The 20,537-nt window shown below is 35.6% G+C and overlaps 1 protein-coding gene across 1 annotated transcript; it reads right to left on the bottom strand.

Moving 5' to 3' along the window:
- Positions 1–4,632: 4,632 nt before the first annotated feature.
- LOC130050436 (tripartite motif-containing protein 2-like) lies at positions 4,633–6,614 on the bottom strand. The gene has a single exon (XM_056150526.1). It carries the CDS (start codon positions 6,612–6,614, stop codon positions 4,953–4,955), a length of 1,662 nt encoding a protein of 553 aa, XP_056006501.1. The 3' UTR covers positions 4,633–4,952.
- Positions 6,615–20,537: the final 13,923 nt, after the last annotated feature.

The raw sequence follows: 20,537 nt of genomic DNA, 5'->3' as shown, positions 1-20,537 counted from the left end.
AACTGCACAAATAAATGTTGGATTTACTTGTTCGATGAAAGTGGCCATACGTAAATTTCTTGTTTTAGGTCTTTCACAAACAGAATTTATGCATCAAATAATGATTAGTTTCTCATATTAAAAATAGACATGTTCTTATAAAACATTATAAAATGATAAATTTTTACATAGGATTTCAAAGTATATATCCCAATTATTTTGAAAAGTTATATGTACATCTATGATCAAGGAATGAAATATAGATTTCGGATGATCATCGTCGAAAATATGTTATGATAATAATCAACAACATTGTATGCCTTTGGTTTTAAAGATAGGTCCAATTTATCTCAAATGTTGAATATACAAATAAAATAATTAAAAGACTCGACACCAATTATCTTCTCAAATCATTTTCATTTCGCCGATGAATTGATGTTTAACTGTCACATCAATTCCGTAACCATGGAAGCGCAATACAATGTAAAGGAAATAAGTCGATTAATATAACCGGTAAAGGACTAGATATCACAAGCTACAAAAACTGGCCCCCATTTTCCTTGAAAATTACACATGTGTAAAAATTACAATTAATGGATCAAATCTTCTAATTTTTATCCTATCTTGCTGTAACAAGATTTTTTTTGGTCCATTTTTTTTTATTTTCAAGCATTTGTATTGAGTTTTTTTTACTATTAGCAAGAATGTAAACCATGAAGATATCTGGACAATGAGTTGTCTAAATACGTAAGATTTTTCTGTATAAAAGTTTTCGTGGTTTGTAATCTTGCTCAAGGCGAGTGTGACCGGTCGACAGGAGATGCTTACTCCTCCTTAAGGCACCTAATTCCACCTATGTTGTATACAGGGGACCGTGTTTGCCCAGCTATCTATTTTGTATTGCTAGCTGTAGGAGTTATGAGATTGATCACTGTTCGCTATCTTCGCCTTACATATAGAAAATTAATTAATGTTGTTATGTAAACAATTTATGAAATCAAAATCGTAAACAGGCCGGATTCAGCGGCACGAATTTTTCCAAACAACACACGAGAAACTTTTTTCTTCCAAAATTTCAGTTATTAGGTAGATCTAAGTGATTACACAACGTTATACAAAGGCAACTTTCCAAGGAACCCTTTCCATCAAAGGAAGCAATATCATGCTATATTTTATTTTTTCATGAAGTACATTGTCATAAGATTAAAAATTTTAACAATTTCATTAAATTCAAAGAATGGGCCAATTTTGACTCTTTGTGGCTCAAGCTCTTTGTTGTGTAGAAGATTTAATAGAAATTGTTTTGATGAAAAACAAATCCCTCCTCAGCTCCCCAAACTGGAGGTGCATCAAGTGAAACCTGCTTGTAATGTACCGCATGGTATGGAGGAGAAAGTATGGGCAGGAACAAAGACATAATGAACTCCGATAAGCCATTTTAGGAGGAGAAATGTACACAAACTATTTTACACCCTCCACCCCTCAGATCCACTATAACTTTGTACAAAAACAATACTTCTCCCCCTGGTAGAAGGGAGACATAAATACCCCTTAGGGGATCCACACTTACTTTTCAAGTATGGGATTATCCTCTGCTTTCTAAAGTTAAGAAATTATAAACATTCCTCTAACGAAAGCATTTCCATATCCCTATTGACCGAACAATGTTTTTAAACAAACGTGTGATGAGTTCAGATAAAAATAGTGCTTACTTTTAAAGACCTGCTTGTGTTTCTCCCAGCCCTTGGTTTATGAAATGGTCATGCTGATCCACACTTAAATTTTACTTCGCGTTTGAGTTGTATCTCGTTATTTTCGCATAGTATATCAAAATACCGGGTTTACCTATTTATGCTTTCTCTCTCTGGACGACATGCTACACTGTTTACTGTCAGCGGTCATGTGTCTAAACATGTGGGTCATTTATATCAATTTGATAAATGACTGGTTAGTAACGTTCTATGTGTCCCACAAGCGGGGGGCATTTGTCCTCTATGTGCTGTACGATAGCTTACTTACCCATGAATATTTGTAGACCTAGCTGTTTGCTACAGAACATACAATGGACTAGATTGGAAATCGAACCCAGAGTCCCAGAATCTCTAGTCAGGTGTTCACAGAATCACTAGTCAGGTGCTATTAGAAACTCTAATCAAGTGTTCTCAGAATCTCTAGTCAGGTGCTCTCAGAATCTCTAGTCAGGTGTTCACAGAATCACTAGTCATGTGCTATTAGAATCTCTAATCAAGTGCTCTCAAAATCTCTAATCAGGTGCTCTCAGAATCTCTAGTCAGGTGCTCTCAGAATATCTAGTCAGGTGCTCTCAGAATCTCTAATCAGTTGCTCTCAGAATCTCTAGTCAGGTATTCACAGAATCACTAGTCATGTGCTATTAGAAACTCTAATCAAGTGCTCTCAGAATCTCTAGTCAGGTGCTCTCACAATCTCTAGTCAGGTGTTCTCAGAATCTCTAATCAGGTGCTCTCAGAATCTCTAATCAGGTGCTCTCAGAATCTCTAGTCAGGTGTTCTCAGAATCTCTAGTCAGGTGCTCTCAGTATCTCTAATCAGGTGCTCTCAGAATCTCTAGTCAGGTGTTCTCAGAATCTCTAGTCAGGTGCTCTCAGAATCTCTCATCAGTTGCTCTCAGAATCTATAATCAGGTGCTCTCAGAATCCATGGAACCATCCTCACACCAAGTTAAAATGTTATGCTTAAAGGTATTTCATCAGTCACAAATACAAGAGCCTTATAGGAAACAATGCTCACCTGAATCGAGGTGAACCCTCTTATTCTGCTGTTGGGATCTTTAAAAAGATTTGTTTTCAATCTTTATTCCAATGTATAAAAAATTAAGGTAGTACTCTACATCGTCATAATGGCTGACTTCCTTTAAAAACATGGATGAAAAAATCGATATCAGCAATATTTGGCTTTTCCTTTTCGATTAAAATCCTAGCTGAGTAGCTCAGTAGGTTAGAATACCGACTGCTGACCTGTAGGTCGGAGGTTCGAGTCCAGCAAGGGTTTTAATTTTTTTTCAGATTACCTTCCACTAAAACTGTATTTTTTTGACAAAATAAAGTAAATTTGAAAAATTTCAACTTCAAAATATTGTTGTACATATCCTCCACTTTTCATCTACGTCAAATTTCTCTGGTGTAGCACACCTCCTTAACCCCATATTGTGAACCCAACATAGCCCAAATGAGCACTACATAACCTTGATATAAGGTCAAAGTATGAGATTAAAGGTTTTACCATAAGGAATCTATGTACAAAGTATGAAAGACCTACCTAAATATTCAAGAAAATATTGCCTAGGATAAGTTTTTCTACAAGTAGGTCAAGATCAAGGTTAAGGTTACAAGGTTAACGCCTTCGGCTCAGGTGAGCTAATAAAAAGTTAAACTCTAATTAAAGTTAAGATCACAGGGTTAAAAACTATCAGGAACATCTTGTTGCATAGAATACCGATATATGAAATATGAGAGACATATGACTCACAATTCAAAAGTTAGTACACATGTTAAAGTAGGGGGCAGACATACAGGACAGGACAATATGCCTCCCCCTCCCCGGCAATAGTCACAAGGGTATAAACACTTAAATCCACACACCTGCTACACTTGAAAATGATTTGTTTAAGTAAGTTACCTGCACTATCTGAACGTGTTTACATATTAACATGACCCTGCTGTTGTTGAGATGAAGAATTTCAAAAACGTTTCTCTATATATCCCTGTATAAAACTTGGGTCCATTATTGTGCCCACCCCCATCTGAGGACAACAGCTTGAACAAACTTGAATCTGCACTACCTAAGCATGCTTGCATATTGATGTGATTAATTATGACCTTCTAGTCTTGTGAAGAAGATTTTTCCTCTATATCTCCATGTAAAACTTTGATCTCCTGATGACGTCCTACCCCACCCCAGGCAGGCCATGTTTTTAACAAACTTGTATCTATAATATATATCAGGAAACTTTCACATCAATCTCAATTTTTTTTGGCCCAGTGGTTCTTAAGATTTTAAAAGACCCCACCCTATTTTTGCCTTTTCTTGATTATTTTCCCTTTGATCCTTCATTTGAACAAACTTGAATTTCTAGAGAAGATCATAATGCGAAAAGTTAATAACAGCAGGCAAATTTTGATTGGAAAAGTTCCCTTTGTACTGTGGATATCGGTGTGGATAACTCAGTGGTTAGAGCACCTGACTATTACATATGTAATACAGGGGTCTCGGGTTTGATTCCCGGTCCAGTCAAACCATTGATATCAATCTGCATAGTTCAGTGGTTAGAGCACCTGACTAGTAATACAGGGGTCTCGGGTCTGATTCCTGGTCCTGTCATATCGTGGGAACGAAGGGTCTTGGATTGGATTCCCGGTTCAGCCATAACATTGACATATATGTAAACATGTAAATATATCACAGACTATCCTTGACAATTCAGTTTGATATGATTACACTTTGTTTATTTTGTAGAACGGTGGAAATTTAGATAAGTGGTGTGATGTTATTGATGGTAAACAGAAGACTGTGACCTTGAATCTGAAGATCTGTGATGAAGACTGGACGTTTGCGGTCACTCTCTGTTACAGTACTATAAATCTAAGTAAGTACTCAGTAATAATGTAAGACTGAACTCTGTATCATGTTTATCTAATATATACATTGTAAAATCAAATATAAATTAATTCACAAACAAAATAATGTTCTGTTAAACTCACAAACACAAGTACATGTTACACATCACAAACAGAGGACTGTAATGTACACAGGGCTGTAATTAACACATACTGTAATTAACAAGCTGATGTAATTAACACCTTGCTGTAAGTTACTCTGTGGTTAGACATGTAATTAGCACAGTGTTGGTAGATGTAATTAACACTGTGTTGGTAGATGTAATTAACACTGTGTAGAGCTGTGTAATTAACATTGTAGAGCTGTGTAATTAACATTTTATAGATATTGGATTTTCTTCACTTTAGCAGTGTCACGCTCAGCCACAAAGAGGTTGTCTCTGATGTCCACACATAAACCCCATGGACGGCGTAAATCACAGTGAATGTAACGGAGGAACTGTCCGTCCTGATCTAGGATGTGGATACGGTGATAGTGATAGTCTGCTGTCAGGATGTGACTCTGGCTGTCTGTAGTGATGCCGTATGGTTTAAATGATTGCTTGGTATTAGAGGGATGACCAGTGTATCTAAATCGGAGTTTTCCTGACTGATTGACCACCACTACTGCTCTATAGTCAGCCACACAGATATCCAGGTTCTTGTTCTCACTGAGGTATTTAATGTAATCACCAGATGAGTAGAGAGGACGACCCTGATCATCAAACTGAATGCTTTGTTTCTCTGTGAAGCCGGAGTAACGCACGACTTTGGATTGTTTGACATCATCACTGTTCATGGTAACCAGGAGATCGTTACCCGCGGTACAGCAGACATTGATAGGTCTCCACCCCTGTAGTATGATCACGGTCTGTATCTGTTTATTCTTAACAAAGTTTATAGTGTGATCATGATAGTCAGTATAAACAAGATCTCCGTCCCGTGTCACTGCTATGTCGTCTGGTTCGTCCCCTGACTTGGTTTTTATTGATGTCAGTAGTTTACTCTGGAGGTTGAACAGCTTCATGGTTTTGTTCTCCCCGCATGTCCAGACTTGATCTTCACTCAGACAGCTAACACTGTATAGTCTGTGTCTATACCCAGTGTCTATGGTGGCGGTGACGCGCGGCTCATCAAGCAGTGGTTTGACTGGAGGAGACGATACAGCTTCTGCTGACTTCATTGTGTCGCCATGTTCTGTGTTTATGGATAATGGCGGCAGAGAACCGAACATTTCATTGAGCTGATCTTTGTTTATTTTCTGAGGAGATAAACTCGGTAATGTGACTCGGACTTTAGGCGGTAATGTTCTAAATTCGGAATTCCTAGATTTGTAAGTAGAGGTTAAGGAGACGTCATTTGATTTTAGAATTGATTTCAAGTCGGACATGATCTGTTTGAGTTCCGCCATTTTCTGTGTGATTTCTTCTGTGTTTTTATTTAGCGCGTCCAGATGTTTAGTTTTCATCTCCGTAATGGCGGATTTCCGCTGGTTGACAATGGCGGTGACCTCCCGGTGTAAGAGTTCTCCTTGTTGGTCAGCGGCTGTGGTCAGTTTCCCGTATTTCGTTTCTAGCTCGGCTTTTTCAGTTTGCACACCGGACGCCATTTCTTCATACCGGGGATAAATTCTCTTCTCTAATTCCTCTAGGTCTTTTTGTAAACTTTCTGTTTTAGTGCTGAGTTTTTCCAGAATATCTGACATATCGTGACCTTTGTGTTTACCTGAAGAGACGCAGGTAATACAGACAGGAATGTTGCATTCCTCGCAGTGAAGTTCGCAGTGTTTTTCGGCGTGTTTCGGACATTTTGGGTAGTTGGGAGTAGGCTGGATGTGTTTTATAAAGGGCACGACATTGTGATCTTTCGAGGAATCTGAGAGATGTTTACCTACACAGTTAATGCAAAGATTTATATGACAAAGTTTACAGTGACTCTGTAGGGGGACAGTTTCACAGAGGTCACACAGTAGGACTTCCTGGGCACTGCGCCGAGGATGCATTTCTGATGCCGGGATCACACGAGAAGTTTACTGTCAATAAAAAAAAAAGAATCTTAGAGACGTTGACAGGTCAAAACAATTGAGAAGCTAGAATTACAGTATGATATGAAACGCAGTGGTCATTGAATATTTCAATGAAATATCAAAATTTTATGAAATTAGTAACGAAGTGAGCAGATCGATTCCGTTGATAACAGATTAATATCTAAGTGATCAGATCTATCTCATTAATCACAGAAATATCGACACTATTAACTCTACAATGTCAGAATGCGTATATATAATTCTGTCTCACCTGAAAATCCAACATGGCCTCCCTGTTCTTTCGACCTTCCGTCTAGTCCTGAGAATTAAATACCAGTGCGGCGTGTCAGCCTGTATACACTATCAACGTGTTATCGCTTCTATAAATAGTTTTAAAACTTGTTTTGACCTAAATCACGTTGGGTAGCTGTGTCAATATTTCCATCAGAAGATAGAATTTCCTTTCATCAAAAAATAAAATGCAATTAAATATGTATACAATGAATAACTGCTTTCTTTGATTATAATTATTGAAGTTCGCCCCGTGTAAAGAAACATGTGCAAGGTCTACTTGACAACAGGGGAGGGGGGGGGGGAGTGTTGTCATTCAGTGGAGCCTCGTTTTCACTCGTAACAGTGAGGGTTCTTTATTTTGACAACACCCACCATGACACGGGACCTCTGTTTTCATCGTCATATCTGAAGACCAGCGGCTTTTAGTTCTATATTACAGGGCACTGTAAAGGGCCATTAACTACATTTGTGAAATATTTTACCTATGCACGGTAAATCGCGATATTAGCTTTTTTTATGTATATATATGCTTCAAAGCATCACATGCCAAGAAATCCCGTCCAGTCTGAATTCGTTGGCTTCAATAGGGCCATATTACATGCTGATTAATAGTAGCCGTCGCTTATCTCTAAATTGCGGTCACTGATTTATAACGGTTTTTCTATACCGGAGATTTTGCTAAGAATTTCTTGGCAAACGAGTACGATATAGCCGAGTTTGGAGCGGAAAATTTGAAAGGATGGGGTGGAGGGGGGAGGTAGTAAAAATAATTTTAAAAATATGAACTACTGTATTATTACACATTCTGCAGACAGAAAGGTATATTCAATATTCTACAAAATATGCCGGGATCGGGATCGATCGTCTAATGTGTAAAGGTATCACACCATTCTCTCACCAGAGGGCGCGTTACGCAAGCTTCACATACACCTCTGTCAACGCTTGGAATCACGTGACAATATAATCACATGATATAAACAATCATTCTCGGTTTCCTATCCCTTTAAAAGTTCAGGCGACAGGTGATACATCAGGCTCTTTTCATAGCCAACTGACACTTTTATAAGTGCATATTTACCATTTAGCTGTTTGTCTCTTATTTTACAAGTTTTATCATATTTTTACAGCCTTTCCTACTTTTGATTCCATGTTTACATTTAAATCTCCACCACGTGTATATCCTACATTCATACGCATATTACGAAGTAGTTCCATATTTATGATCAGAAAACGGCGATTTTAAACAATTTACAGTAAGCATCAATTTGATTGCACCAAAAACATATCATAATATGACTAAATATTTAGTCCAAAACATAAATGTTGGATCAAAGAAACTTTTACAAGATTTCTGTAAAAAGCCGTTGACAGAGGTGTAGTGCGAAGAACGCACGGAACTCTGGGTAGAGAATGGTATCACACCGGTAATTGTCCAATCAAAATGAACTTAGTCAATGGTAGTTCCATATATTTAAAAGAATGATTTTTTTTCCCATCGCGATTCTTCTCATTTCCTCTTCTTCTTTTCTCTTAATTTTTGTACCCCTGATTAGGAAATTTTGTGTAATTTTCGGAAAAAATCAGTTGTATACAAAGGAACTATTTGATGTTGGTAGCTGAGGCTACTTCCTGAGGTGCACTCAGGCTGTTTACACACATGTGAAAAACATGTGGATTTGAGTGTAGTCTTGTTTGCGGGTAAACACTTTTGAAAATTCTGCGTAGGATGTTGTTTGACGGTGAGACGAGACGGGTAACAATGAGCATTTCCAACAGCGTTATTCGGCATTAGCGCGTTATTGGCATCAATTTAATCAAGTGATAAATTACAACGTTCTCTAACGATTCATTCAAAATATGTGATGAAGTGCAAGGGGGGGGGGTGTCACAATTTGTAATTTTTGCCATTAATGTGCAAAAATAATTTTTAAAACTGACCAAATAAGCCGGTATGGGGTTATCTGAGTGTTTTAGTTGAATACACAAAAATCATGACCATGCCAAGAAATCCCGTCCAGTCTGAATTCGTTGGCTTCAATAGGGCCATATTACATGCTGATTAATAGTAGCCGTCGCTTATCTCTTAATTGCGGTCACTGATTTATAACGGTTTTTCTATACCGGAGATTTTGCTAAGAATTTCTTGGCATGAAAATAAAACATGCATATATTTATAAACATTAAAGGACAAGAAAAAAAAGTCAGTGTTTGACAGCTTCTTATGTTAATGTTAATCCCCCCCCCCCCCCCCCTTCAAAGTATTCTTAATAATTAATACATTATATATATTAAGTAGTTGGTGGGTTTTTTTTTTTTTTTTTTTTTTTTTTTTTGCTTGTGAAGAATTTTAACACAATTACAATTTCCCCTCCGACTGCTCCTCCCCCCCCCCCCCCCCCCTCACTGTGAAAAAAAGTGATATGTGCCTAATTAATGAAATTCAACGTTTCTCCGCCTTGAAGCACACAAATTCAACCTCACACCTCACATTTTCTATCAGTACATGTATTGTTTGTAGGAGTATGGAATCGTTATATTTCACCAGAGGGAGCGTTATACAAGCTATATTTACCTGACAGACATTTACAATTAATCGCTCACCTGTGTACAGATAAAGAACATGTAAATTACCCGTATTTTACATCCAGGAGAAGATTGCGTAATGTGCTCTGTGGTGAGAGAATGCCACGGAATACGTTACGCATGATTTTGTATATCAATGTACATGTAGTTAACATATTTTGTTTTCTATTGTAGAATGAGTTGAGTGGAATAATGCACCTGCAGATGTCTATGTACATGTGTATATTATAATTAAACTTCTGTTGCACTCGCTCATGCGAGATTACTGTACATTACGTGTTCGAGTTTTTATTTTTTAAAAAGTTTGCATTCGTTTCTCCATGAAGTAAACAATTTATATATGTTTAATGCTTGTAATTCAATTGCAAATTAAAAACTGACAGTTTTCCGTGAAATGTATTAACAACACAGTCGAAATAGAAAAAGCTGCAGATCCGCGGAGTAATTTACACGCATGTCGGCCGCCAGCAGAAATCAACAACAATTGCACTTTTCTCTGCTTTAGATACCCAGTTTAGGACATACGTGTATATTAAAAATTGTCGATCAGCCTCGAATTTGGGGCTTAAACAAATATGAAATAAATATTATGACTTATTGGCACTACTCTGAGCATCAAAATAATTACAATAGATTTTAAAATCATGTATTGAACAAATATTCCAAGATTTTTTTTACTGTTAAGTCGAGTTAGTCATTGTGATCACCAGAAGTTTACAAACAAACAAAAAAAAAACCCCAAAAAATTAACCATTATTTATATCATGTAGAATACATTATAAAAAGAAAAAGGTCCGACGGAATAATATTTCTTTATCCGATTTTAAAAACTAGAAATATATATATATATATATTTTTTGTAAACATTTAGGGACACAAAGGCAAAACCTGTGTAAACACGCGCGTACTCGAACCTAACAAAGCTACGTCCCTGATTAAATTATTATGGGCCGGCACCGGTCCAAAATTGAAACGGTTAATTTTGTTTACCATAAAAAAATCATTCATTCATACTTCCGACTATAACTTTTAATTGGCATGACCTTTGCACTATACATTGAGGCAATCTATAATTAGAAGACAGAAAATCAACAGTGTTTGACAAGCGGTGTGTCCTTTATCAAGCTGTACGTACACGGACTGCACGAGAAGTGAACACGGTTGTAGCATGTCAAACTGGAGCATTACATTGGGTATGGTAAAATTTGTCAAGAATTTTGCCAAATTGTAGGGTTTGGGGAAAGGGATGGGGGTACAGCCGTATTTAATGTTTATTTCTGTCCCAAGTTGTAATACAATACGAATCCCGAGAACTTAAGGAGTACTGATTTGAAATAAACAAAAGACACTGGAAAGAGGGAGGGGCAGCTGGAGAAGTTGGTTTCACGTCTGAAAATCCTTATCTCGCAAAATTCAAAAATGAAATCAAAGCACTATTTAAATTCAAAATATTTGGGGTAAGAAGGGTTGATCCTTTATTTTCAATTACTTTGTTAATTTGATTATATTTCCACAGCAATTAACTACTACTATTTAAAACAAAACTCACGCGCCAGCCTATAGATCGTAAAGGTGTGGGGCTATCACCCAACTCCATCCCCTAATGTTATGTAACTCATACCGTAACACGTGGAACTGTTCCATGTATGAAACGTTGATTAAAATCAAAAATTGTGTTCAAAATATTGAATCACACATGAAAAAACAAAAACTAAAGCAGATTAATTTGAACGGAAAGATTACATTAGATAAGTATTCAATATACATGTACATTATATATATATAATTAACATTGTTCATGTAGACAATTTTTAATTATAGATATTTCAATCGTCGAGTGCCTGTGTTTTGTACATGGTGAGTCTGTGTATTGCGTTCTACCTGAAAATGTCTTATCTATGTTTCTGAAGTCCTTGAATGCATATGTAATTAAAGTGCAGTGTGGCGGTAGATGATACACCCGTCTGTTACACCCTAAATCTGCCCCGGACGATTTGGGATTTGGGGCAAGATTGCACTATCATTAGGGGCGAAGATCGAGGATGTACAATAATACACCCCAAATCGTCGCCTGCCAATATTTCATTGACGTTTTCGGATAGATTACACGTTCACAGAATATATTTTATCGTGCCCCTCTTATATGCAGGAGGGGTGGTACATAGGTTTCACTTGGTCTGTTTGTCTGTCCGCACTCATACATCAGGTGTTTGTCCATCTATTGGGCTGACATTTTGTATGTAGATTACAAGTGACCCTCTGACACGCCTCCCCAAAAATGAGAATCCTAGAATGATAGTTTAAAGCACCATATCTTGGTTACATGTGTTCCTTGCATGTAATTCCCGTTACATGAAACTCAAAGCGGCAAGAGCTGTCATAGCGAACTATTTTCGACTGTCACTCTGGTGTTTTTAAACCGATTGAGCTGAAAGTTTGCATGTAGATTATATGGAACTAAGCATATAGGTTTCATTTGAGAGAGAGAGAGAGCAACGAGTTAAACAAACATTCTGAAAAATAAAGAGGAAGATGGGTGTTTCTCGAGGTTTTCACGAGTGTCCAAACGACGGGAGACTGTCCAAACGGCGGATAACATTCGTAATCTAATATAATCTGAGGTCACTAACACATCAGCGGTGCACACGACCTAACAACCCCATGATAAGCATGCAGAAAGACCCTACAACAAAAGCATTCATTATTTCAAAAGGATTCAAACATGATTCATTGTCGGACCTACCTCTCTCTCGATCTCGAGGAGTGGACAAAAATTATATGGACAACAATGACACCACCATAAATAAATACAACTCTTTCAATAGTGACAACACCACTACCAACCAAAACAACAATAAAAAATACTGTGATCATAATTAATCTTTTTTAAAATATTATACAAAAAACGAAGTAGAAGATTAAAGGGACTGGTTCACGATTTTTGATAAAAATATTTTTTTCATTTTTGATGTTGAACATTAGAAATATAGCTCATTTAATGTTGACAGCCAAAATTTTGACCTTCTGAATGCAAGAATAAATGTAATATTTTAGCCTTAAATATGTGTTATGTAAACAAAGACTCCAGTCTTTTTATGTAAACAAACTATTGATTTTGTAATATAATGCATCTTAATTTTGCATAGTCACAAATTTTAACTTAGATGACACATTTCACCCCAAAAATGCTTGAAATGTGAGAGATATGATAATACTTAGATCGATATCCATTTCTTTTGAAAAATTCGTAAGCAATAGCATACCGCAATCTTCGTTTACAAAACAAATAATAAACTCTCTAAAATGAGCTTCTGTGATGATGTATCACCTTAATTTTCATGTGAAATCTTTCAAACACATATTAGACAGTAGATTTTGATCATTAAAAGTGAAAAACAAAATTTTGGGTAAAATCGTGAATCAGTCCCTTTAAAATGTCTTGCTTATAAGGTCTAGAGAACCTTTTGTTGTTATAGCTGGACCACAAAAGAAGAAGAAAGAGGAGAAGGAGTTAACAAACAGGGCCAGTGTGTATGTAAGTGATGTTTCCAAGTGGTTGCAGCAAGGGGGACGACAATTTGGAATGTGAGGTTATGCCTAAATCGTCGCCGGTGACGATTTGGGACTGGTGACGATTTGGGGTGTGACACCCGTCAACAGTCATAAACAGAGGAAGGTGCATGGTACATAATCATCTTAACCTTGGTAAAACAACTGACTTAGGTAACTCCATACTCGCATTATTATCTGATAAAGGTTTAAAATGTATATCTATTTCCATTTATTAAAGTTAAAACTAATAGATTATTAAATAGAATATATAGGTCATCACACTTTGTTAAAGATGAGAGACATACATAAACAGATTCATATCTCAACTTCAGAAAATCGCAATTTTCCTTCAAGAACATTATCAAAATTTCACAAAAACTGGTTAAAAGATATAATAGTATTCATAACTAGATTCGATCTCGTTGCGAGCAACGAGTGGGTCTTCCGTCCAAATTTAGATGTGATTAGATAAGAATTTGACTGACATTTTCGTTCATAAATAATGATACAAGTATATTGTCTAGACGTACAATTTAGCTTTGGTAATGTTTTACAAATATTGATCATTTAAATGTTATAAATTAAAGACTCTCTCTACCTCTCGGCAGCTAATTAAAGGGGTCAGCTTTTTTTTTCGAGAAAAAAGTTAATAATGTTATTTACTGCGATACAGATTCGACTGATCAGGCGAGTCATGCCGCCCGGAGGCCTTTTTTTTAATATATCATTCTAGATATATCTCGCAAAACTGAACAAATTTTGTTTTACATGTCCTATGGAAATGTTCTTAAGAAAAAAGTTATTGATTGCGACATTTATCAAACTGTTAAGGCGAGTCATAAGGCCCGTGGGCCTTTTTCTTGATATCGTTTGAAAGATCTTGCAAACCTGAACAACTTTTGGTCTACATGTTTTATCAAAAGTTTCTCCAGAAAAAAGCTATTGATTATGACACTAATCAAACTCTTCAGGCGAGCCATGAGGCCCGTTCGCCTTTTTCATGATGTTGTTTGAAACATCTTGCAAAACTGAACAACTTTTGCTCTAGATGTCTCATTAAAAGTTTCTTGACTAAAATGTTATAGATTACAACAATAACCCAACTGTTCAGGTGAGCCATGAGACCCGCAGGCCTTATTCTTAACATCGTTAGTAACGCTTGCAAATCTGAACAACGTTTGTTCTACATGTCCTATCAAAAGTTTCTCGAGAAAAAAGTTATTAATGTTATTAATTGTGATACAAATTCGACTGTTCAGGCGAGCCATGACGCCCGCAGAACTATTTTTTGATATCATTAGATAGATCTTGCAAAACTGAACAACTTTTATTCTACATGTTTCATCAAAGTTTCGTGAGGAAAAAGTTAATCATTGTAACAGAAATTCAATGGTTCAGGCGAGCCATGAGGCCCATGGGCCCATTTCTTGATACGGCACGAAAGATCTCAATAAACTGTACAACTTTTGTTATATATGTCTAAAAAAAAATATTTACGAGTATAACGTTATGCGACATTTATCACTGTTAAGGCGAGTCATAAGGCCCGTGGGCCTTTTTCTTGATATCGTTTGAAAGATCTTGCAAAACTGAACAACTTTTGTTCTACATGTCTTATCAAAAGATTCTCGAGAAAAAAGTTAGTAATTGTGACACTGATCAAACTGTTCAGGCGAGCCATGAGGCCCGTTGGCCTTTTTCATGATGTTGTTCGAAAGATCTTGCAAAACTGAACAACTTTTGTTCAAGATGTCTTATTAAAAGTTTCTTGACAAAAATGTTATAGATTACAACAATAACCCAACTGTTCAGGTGAGCCATGAGACCCGCAGGCCTATTTCTTAACATCGTTAGTTAACCCTTGCGAAACTGAACAACTTTTGTTCTACATGTCTTGTCAAAAGTTTCTCGAGAAAAAAGTTATTAATGTTATTAATTGTGATACAAATTCGACTGTTCAGGCGAGCCATGACGCCCTGAGGCCTAGTTTTTGATATCATTAGATAGATCTTGCAAACCTGAACAACTTTTATTCTACATGTCTTATCAAAAGTTTCGTGCGAAAAAAGTTAATCATTGTAACAGAAATTCAATGGTTCAGGCGAGCCATGAGGCCTATGGGCCCATTTCTTGATATGACACGAAAGATCTCAATAAACTGTACAACTTTTGTTATATATGTCCAAGCAAAATATTTACGAGTAAATAGTTATGATTTAAAACGTGGAGAAAAATGAGACACTTTTTTAAACTCCATTTTCGACCCCTACCGAGCTTCCATACTAGGCACTTCCGGAAATTTTTAAAACCCAGGTGCACAACTACAACATGTCGTCTAACATCACTGAAAATTTCAGCACTCTAGCTTTCATCGTTTTTGAGTTTTTGTCTGGACAAAATGGTCATCTGAAAATCGATAAAAGGGGGATAACTTCCAACCGGAAGTGATTTTTCAAAAATTGAAACGGCGGTACAAACTTCAAATGGCAACGCATCAATCCTGAAAATTTGAAGCAAATTGATCCAGCCATCTCCGAGAAATCTTCTGCACAAAAATCGGTAAGGAGAAAAAAAAAGAATAATAATAATAACTAGACACGATCTCGTTGCGAGCAACGAGTAGGTCTTCCGTCCGATTTGTTGATGCACTCGGAGTTAAAAAAAAAAAAAAAAAAAAGACAAATGAGTCCCAATTTAGTTTCCGACTTTAAGACACTTTAGATATAATCAATTTTTCATATCATAAGCTTCTGAAGCAAAGTTGCGGTGAAATTCGTTTGAAATTCGACTCTCCAGGCGAGCCATAAGACCCGTGGGCCTATTTCTTGATGTCATTTGTTAGCCCTCTATAGACTCAACAACTTTAGTTCTATATGTCTTTACAAAATATTTACCTGTAAAAAGTTATTGAGATCGACCGATATCGACAAAAAATCGACTCTACAGGCGAGCCATTAGGACCATAGACCTATTTCTTGATATCAATCGATAGATCTCGATAAACTGAACAACTTTTGTTCAATATGTCCTTACGAAATATTTACCAGTTACAAGTTTTTGAAATCGACTGATATCGACAAAAATCGACTCTACAGGCGAGCCATGAGGCCCACAGACCCATTTTTTGATATTGATCGATAGGTTATGACACATTGAACAACTTTTGTTCAATAATGCTTTTCAAAAAATATGTCGTTTTAAAGATATGAGGCGTCAAATATTTACGATTTTGGCCCTTAAAATTTCTAATTACGTAACATATGACCTACTTTTTGATTTGATAAGATCAAGCTCGTTGAGATGAACATTTCCGCTTCTACAACTTATTATAAAATATTAATAGTTTCTGAGATATTCTCAAAAACATTTGGACCCTTCTGAACCCCTAATTTAAAGGGCCAGCCCGTTTTGCTTGATATCGTAAGAAAGGCCTTGTCATTTTAAACATTTTTTGCTCAACAAGTATTTAGAAATTCTTTACCGTTCTCGAGTTATCTCTACAAGAAATATTTAGGGGCCAAACTGTAGCTCCCTAACGGGGCCACATAGGGAAAAAACGAAATGTACATATTGTTTAGATTATCATTCTGAACAACTTTTGTTCAATAATGCTTTTCAAAATATTTGTCGTTTTCAAGATATGAGGCGTCAATTATTTATGATTTTGGCCCTTAAAATCCCTTATTACGTAACATATGACCTACTTTTTGATTTGATAAGAACAAGCTCGTTTAGATGAACATTTCCGCTTCAATGACTTATTACAAAATATTAATAGTTTCTGAGATATTCTCATAAACCTTTGGACCCTTCTGGGCCCCTAATTTAAAGGGTCAGCCCCTTTTGCTTGATATCGTAAGAAAGGTCATGACATTTCAAACATTTTTTGTTCAACAAGTATTTAGAAATTCTTTACCGTTCTCGAGTTATTTCGAGAAGTAATTTTTAGGGGCCAAACTGTAGCTCCCTAACGGGGCCACATAGGGTAAAAACGAAATATGCATATTGTTCAGATCATCATTCTGAACAACTTTTGTTCTTTATTGCTTTTCAAAATATTTGTCGTTTTCGAGATACAAGGGGTAAAAAATTTATGGTTTTGGCCCTTAAAATCCCTTATTACGTAACATATGACCTAAATTTTTATCTGAATAGATTTGGATAGTTGAGATGAACATTTTTTGTTCTTTGACTTATACCAAAATATTAACGATTTTTGAGATATTTGATCTAGACTTTGAGCCCTTCTAGATCCCTAATTTAAGGGGCTACCCCTAAATCTTGATATTTTCGAAAAGATCTTGTAAATGTGCACAACTTTTGTTCTACATGTCTTAACAAGATATTTGCACGAAAAAAGATATTGGAGATGAAAGATCAAAAATCGCCGAAATCGGCGAAAAATTTTGGCATCCATTTTTTCAGGTCCAGGCGAGCGTTTAGGCTAATCGCCTCCGGTAAAATCGAATCCCCCACAAATCTTCTAAAATGTTTACTCTATCTTGTGTAGAAATTTCAAGACTCTAGCTTCAAAACTAACGGAGGAGATGTGTGGACAACAAGGCCCTTCAAAAAGTCACTAAAAGAGAGATAACTCCTGACCGGAAGTGACGTCAAGCACGAAATTTTGCAAGCAAAGTCTCGTCACCAAAAGACATCTTTCCTGAAAATTTCGTGAAAATCGATCGAGAAATGGCTGAGAAAAACGCGTGTACTACCAAGGAAAATAATAATAATAATAATGAAGAAGAACGCGAACAATAATAGTAAGGTCTTCCGCAGGAGACGGAAGACCTTAATAATAAGAAAAGTGAAAAATCAACAATAGAATAATAGAAGGGTCTTCCGCTGAAGACGGAAGACCCTAATAATTTCCTGAAACGGTTTATATGCAAAACTTTTCAAAATTTCTGTGAAAAATAAAGAAAATCTATCAGATAATGAAATTAATCAAAATTCGATGAAGAGAGTTCCTGCCTTGCATTCAATATTTTGAAACATATTGAATATTTGTATATACTTTGGAAATATTTTATGTTTAACAAGATTTATTACAATAACCATTGGAAAGCACTCCAACAAAATTTATGGTAATGTTATGTATAAATCAAAATAAATTCTTGATTTTGTAAAATCTTATGACGTCACAAGAGAGTGGAACTACTTTCGAACAATACATATCTTCAATTGTTCAAATAACTACATTTCAAAACATGATCATTTTATTACATGTATTAAGATTTCTTTCAAATGATATAATTCCTAACAATTATTTAGGTTGTAAAGAGCCTGCTTACACTATACTCATTAATTACACCCCCCCCCCTCCGCGCGCAAACGAAGTTCGGGAGTGTATATTAGAATCGGCATATCCGTCTGTCTGTAGACATGTTTTGTCTGTGCATGTTCTAAGAAATTAGTGCATGGATTTTTCTGTAAATTTGTACACTCATTCCTCGCGAAAAGAAGATGTACACCTGGTATTTTCATATTGATTGGACAATCTTTCTTCAATATACATGCTTTTTCTGCTTTTGGACATAGTTATTTTTTAAACTATAAAGAGTATATCTGATAAAGGCATGAAGAAATTTGATTTAAACGTTGCAAATACATTGTTCTTAGACCGAAGTTATTATTAAATTCAATTAGAATATTTAAAGTATTAGAAAGTTATGCTAATTTCTATTTTGTTTAAAATTAAAGAGGGGTCTCTTGGTCTGGAGAATATTTCAAAAACAATTAAAGGTTTGAATCAGGCCTTTTACGTACATTTTTTTTTTAAATTAAAGTAGAATAACGTTTATGTACCTTACATTTTGATTTATAGTGAATGTATGAATATTTCTATTTTCTGTATATCCAAGTTCCGTTGGCGTTGGGGTGTTAATTAGCAATTTTTCAACCATGTACCAAATTAAGAGAAACGATAATAAACAAATCTGAAAATCCTTTTTATTGATATAGTGTTTGTACTGAGCATCACCGGAAATATTCTGATATTTGATTGATTCATTTTTTTTTTTTAAAGTAACATTTTCAATGATAAGAATGATTTACTAGATGACCAATTGATTAGACAACTTCTGGTTTGATCTGAAGAAGAATGATTTTATCCATTATATAGTGTGTCCCGCTGGGGGTATTAGGCCTTTAAGGACAGTTATAGTTAATATTTAACTGGACAGCTGTAATTTAGCTCTTATCAAAATGACTTTAGCATGTCCAGCTGAACTGTTTGAAACACCATTGCTTAGATCATTACTCCCAAGGGACAAATGGAATCTTAATTGGACAGAATTTGCTGTCACCAAACTCAAACAGTGGGCAAAATATATATATACGAAAATTCTATAAATATTATACAAAAAATGCATCAAAGTCTCAAATTACCTTCTTTATTAAGGTTTGAATACATTTTCATCATCCACAGAATCACAACACTATCTTATCAAAATGATTGATTACTAATGTTTCAACAGTGAAATTGGCATAAAGAAATCAAACTATAACTTCTAATACGGTTGCTATGGCAACAAAACTGTTGAAGAAATAATATATGTCTGATATTGAATTGATAAACCAGCCAGTTTCAACAATTAGAATATTCAAATTCAACTTTAAAAAATTCAATTCAGAATTGCAAGTATCAACCTATCAATTGGGGAAAAAATATCCATAGCAACCATTGAAGACAACTGAATCTTCATGAAAAAATGTCAAATTTGCACAACAGGTGCCCGTTTCATTCATCAATAGTATACCCCATGCACATAGCGATCGGAGCAAGATAACTGGCGTAACTGGTGATTTACTTCCCCTGGGGACTATCGTGATTTCTGCCTGTTTTATCTGTGAAATATGAGGAGCGTGTGGTACTTTTTAAATTGAAATAACTTTGTATGAAATCAAGATATTTCCGCAAAAATGGTTTCATTAGAAAGAAGAATGATGAAATTTGCTATTTCAATCACTTATTAATCCTAAATTTATTTATACATATTTTTTAAATTGCTAATTATTTCAAATTTCATATGAGTGAGATCTTTGGTTTTGTGAAAATCTTCAATTTTCGGTACTATAGTGGAATCTGCATCTGGTCAATTTGGTATCCTAGAAGAGTCCGTTAATTACGGGAGTATGTATTAGAATCAGCATATCCGTCTGTCTGTAGACATGATTTTGCCTGTGCATATTCAAGAAACTAGTGCATGGATTTTTCTGTAATTTTGCACACTCATTCCTCGCGAAAAGAAGATGTGCACCTGGTATTTTCATATTGATTGGACAATCTTTCTTCAATATACATGCTTTTTCTGCTTTTGTACATAGTTATTTTTTTAAACTATAAAGAGTATATCTGATAAATGCATGAAGAGATTTGATTTAAACGTTGCAAATACATTGTTCTTAGACCGAAGTTATTATTAATTTCAATTAGAATATTTCGAAACTATCCCTTGCTATCTG

Source organism: Ostrea edulis, chromosome 9 (genome assembly GCF_947568905.1).
Source record: "Ostrea edulis chromosome 9, xbOstEdul1.1, whole genome shotgun sequence".
NCBI classification, from domain to species: domain Eukaryota; kingdom Metazoa; phylum Mollusca; class Bivalvia; order Ostreida; family Ostreidae; genus Ostrea; species Ostrea edulis.
This window is presented reverse-complemented; position numbering and strand designations above follow the sequence as displayed.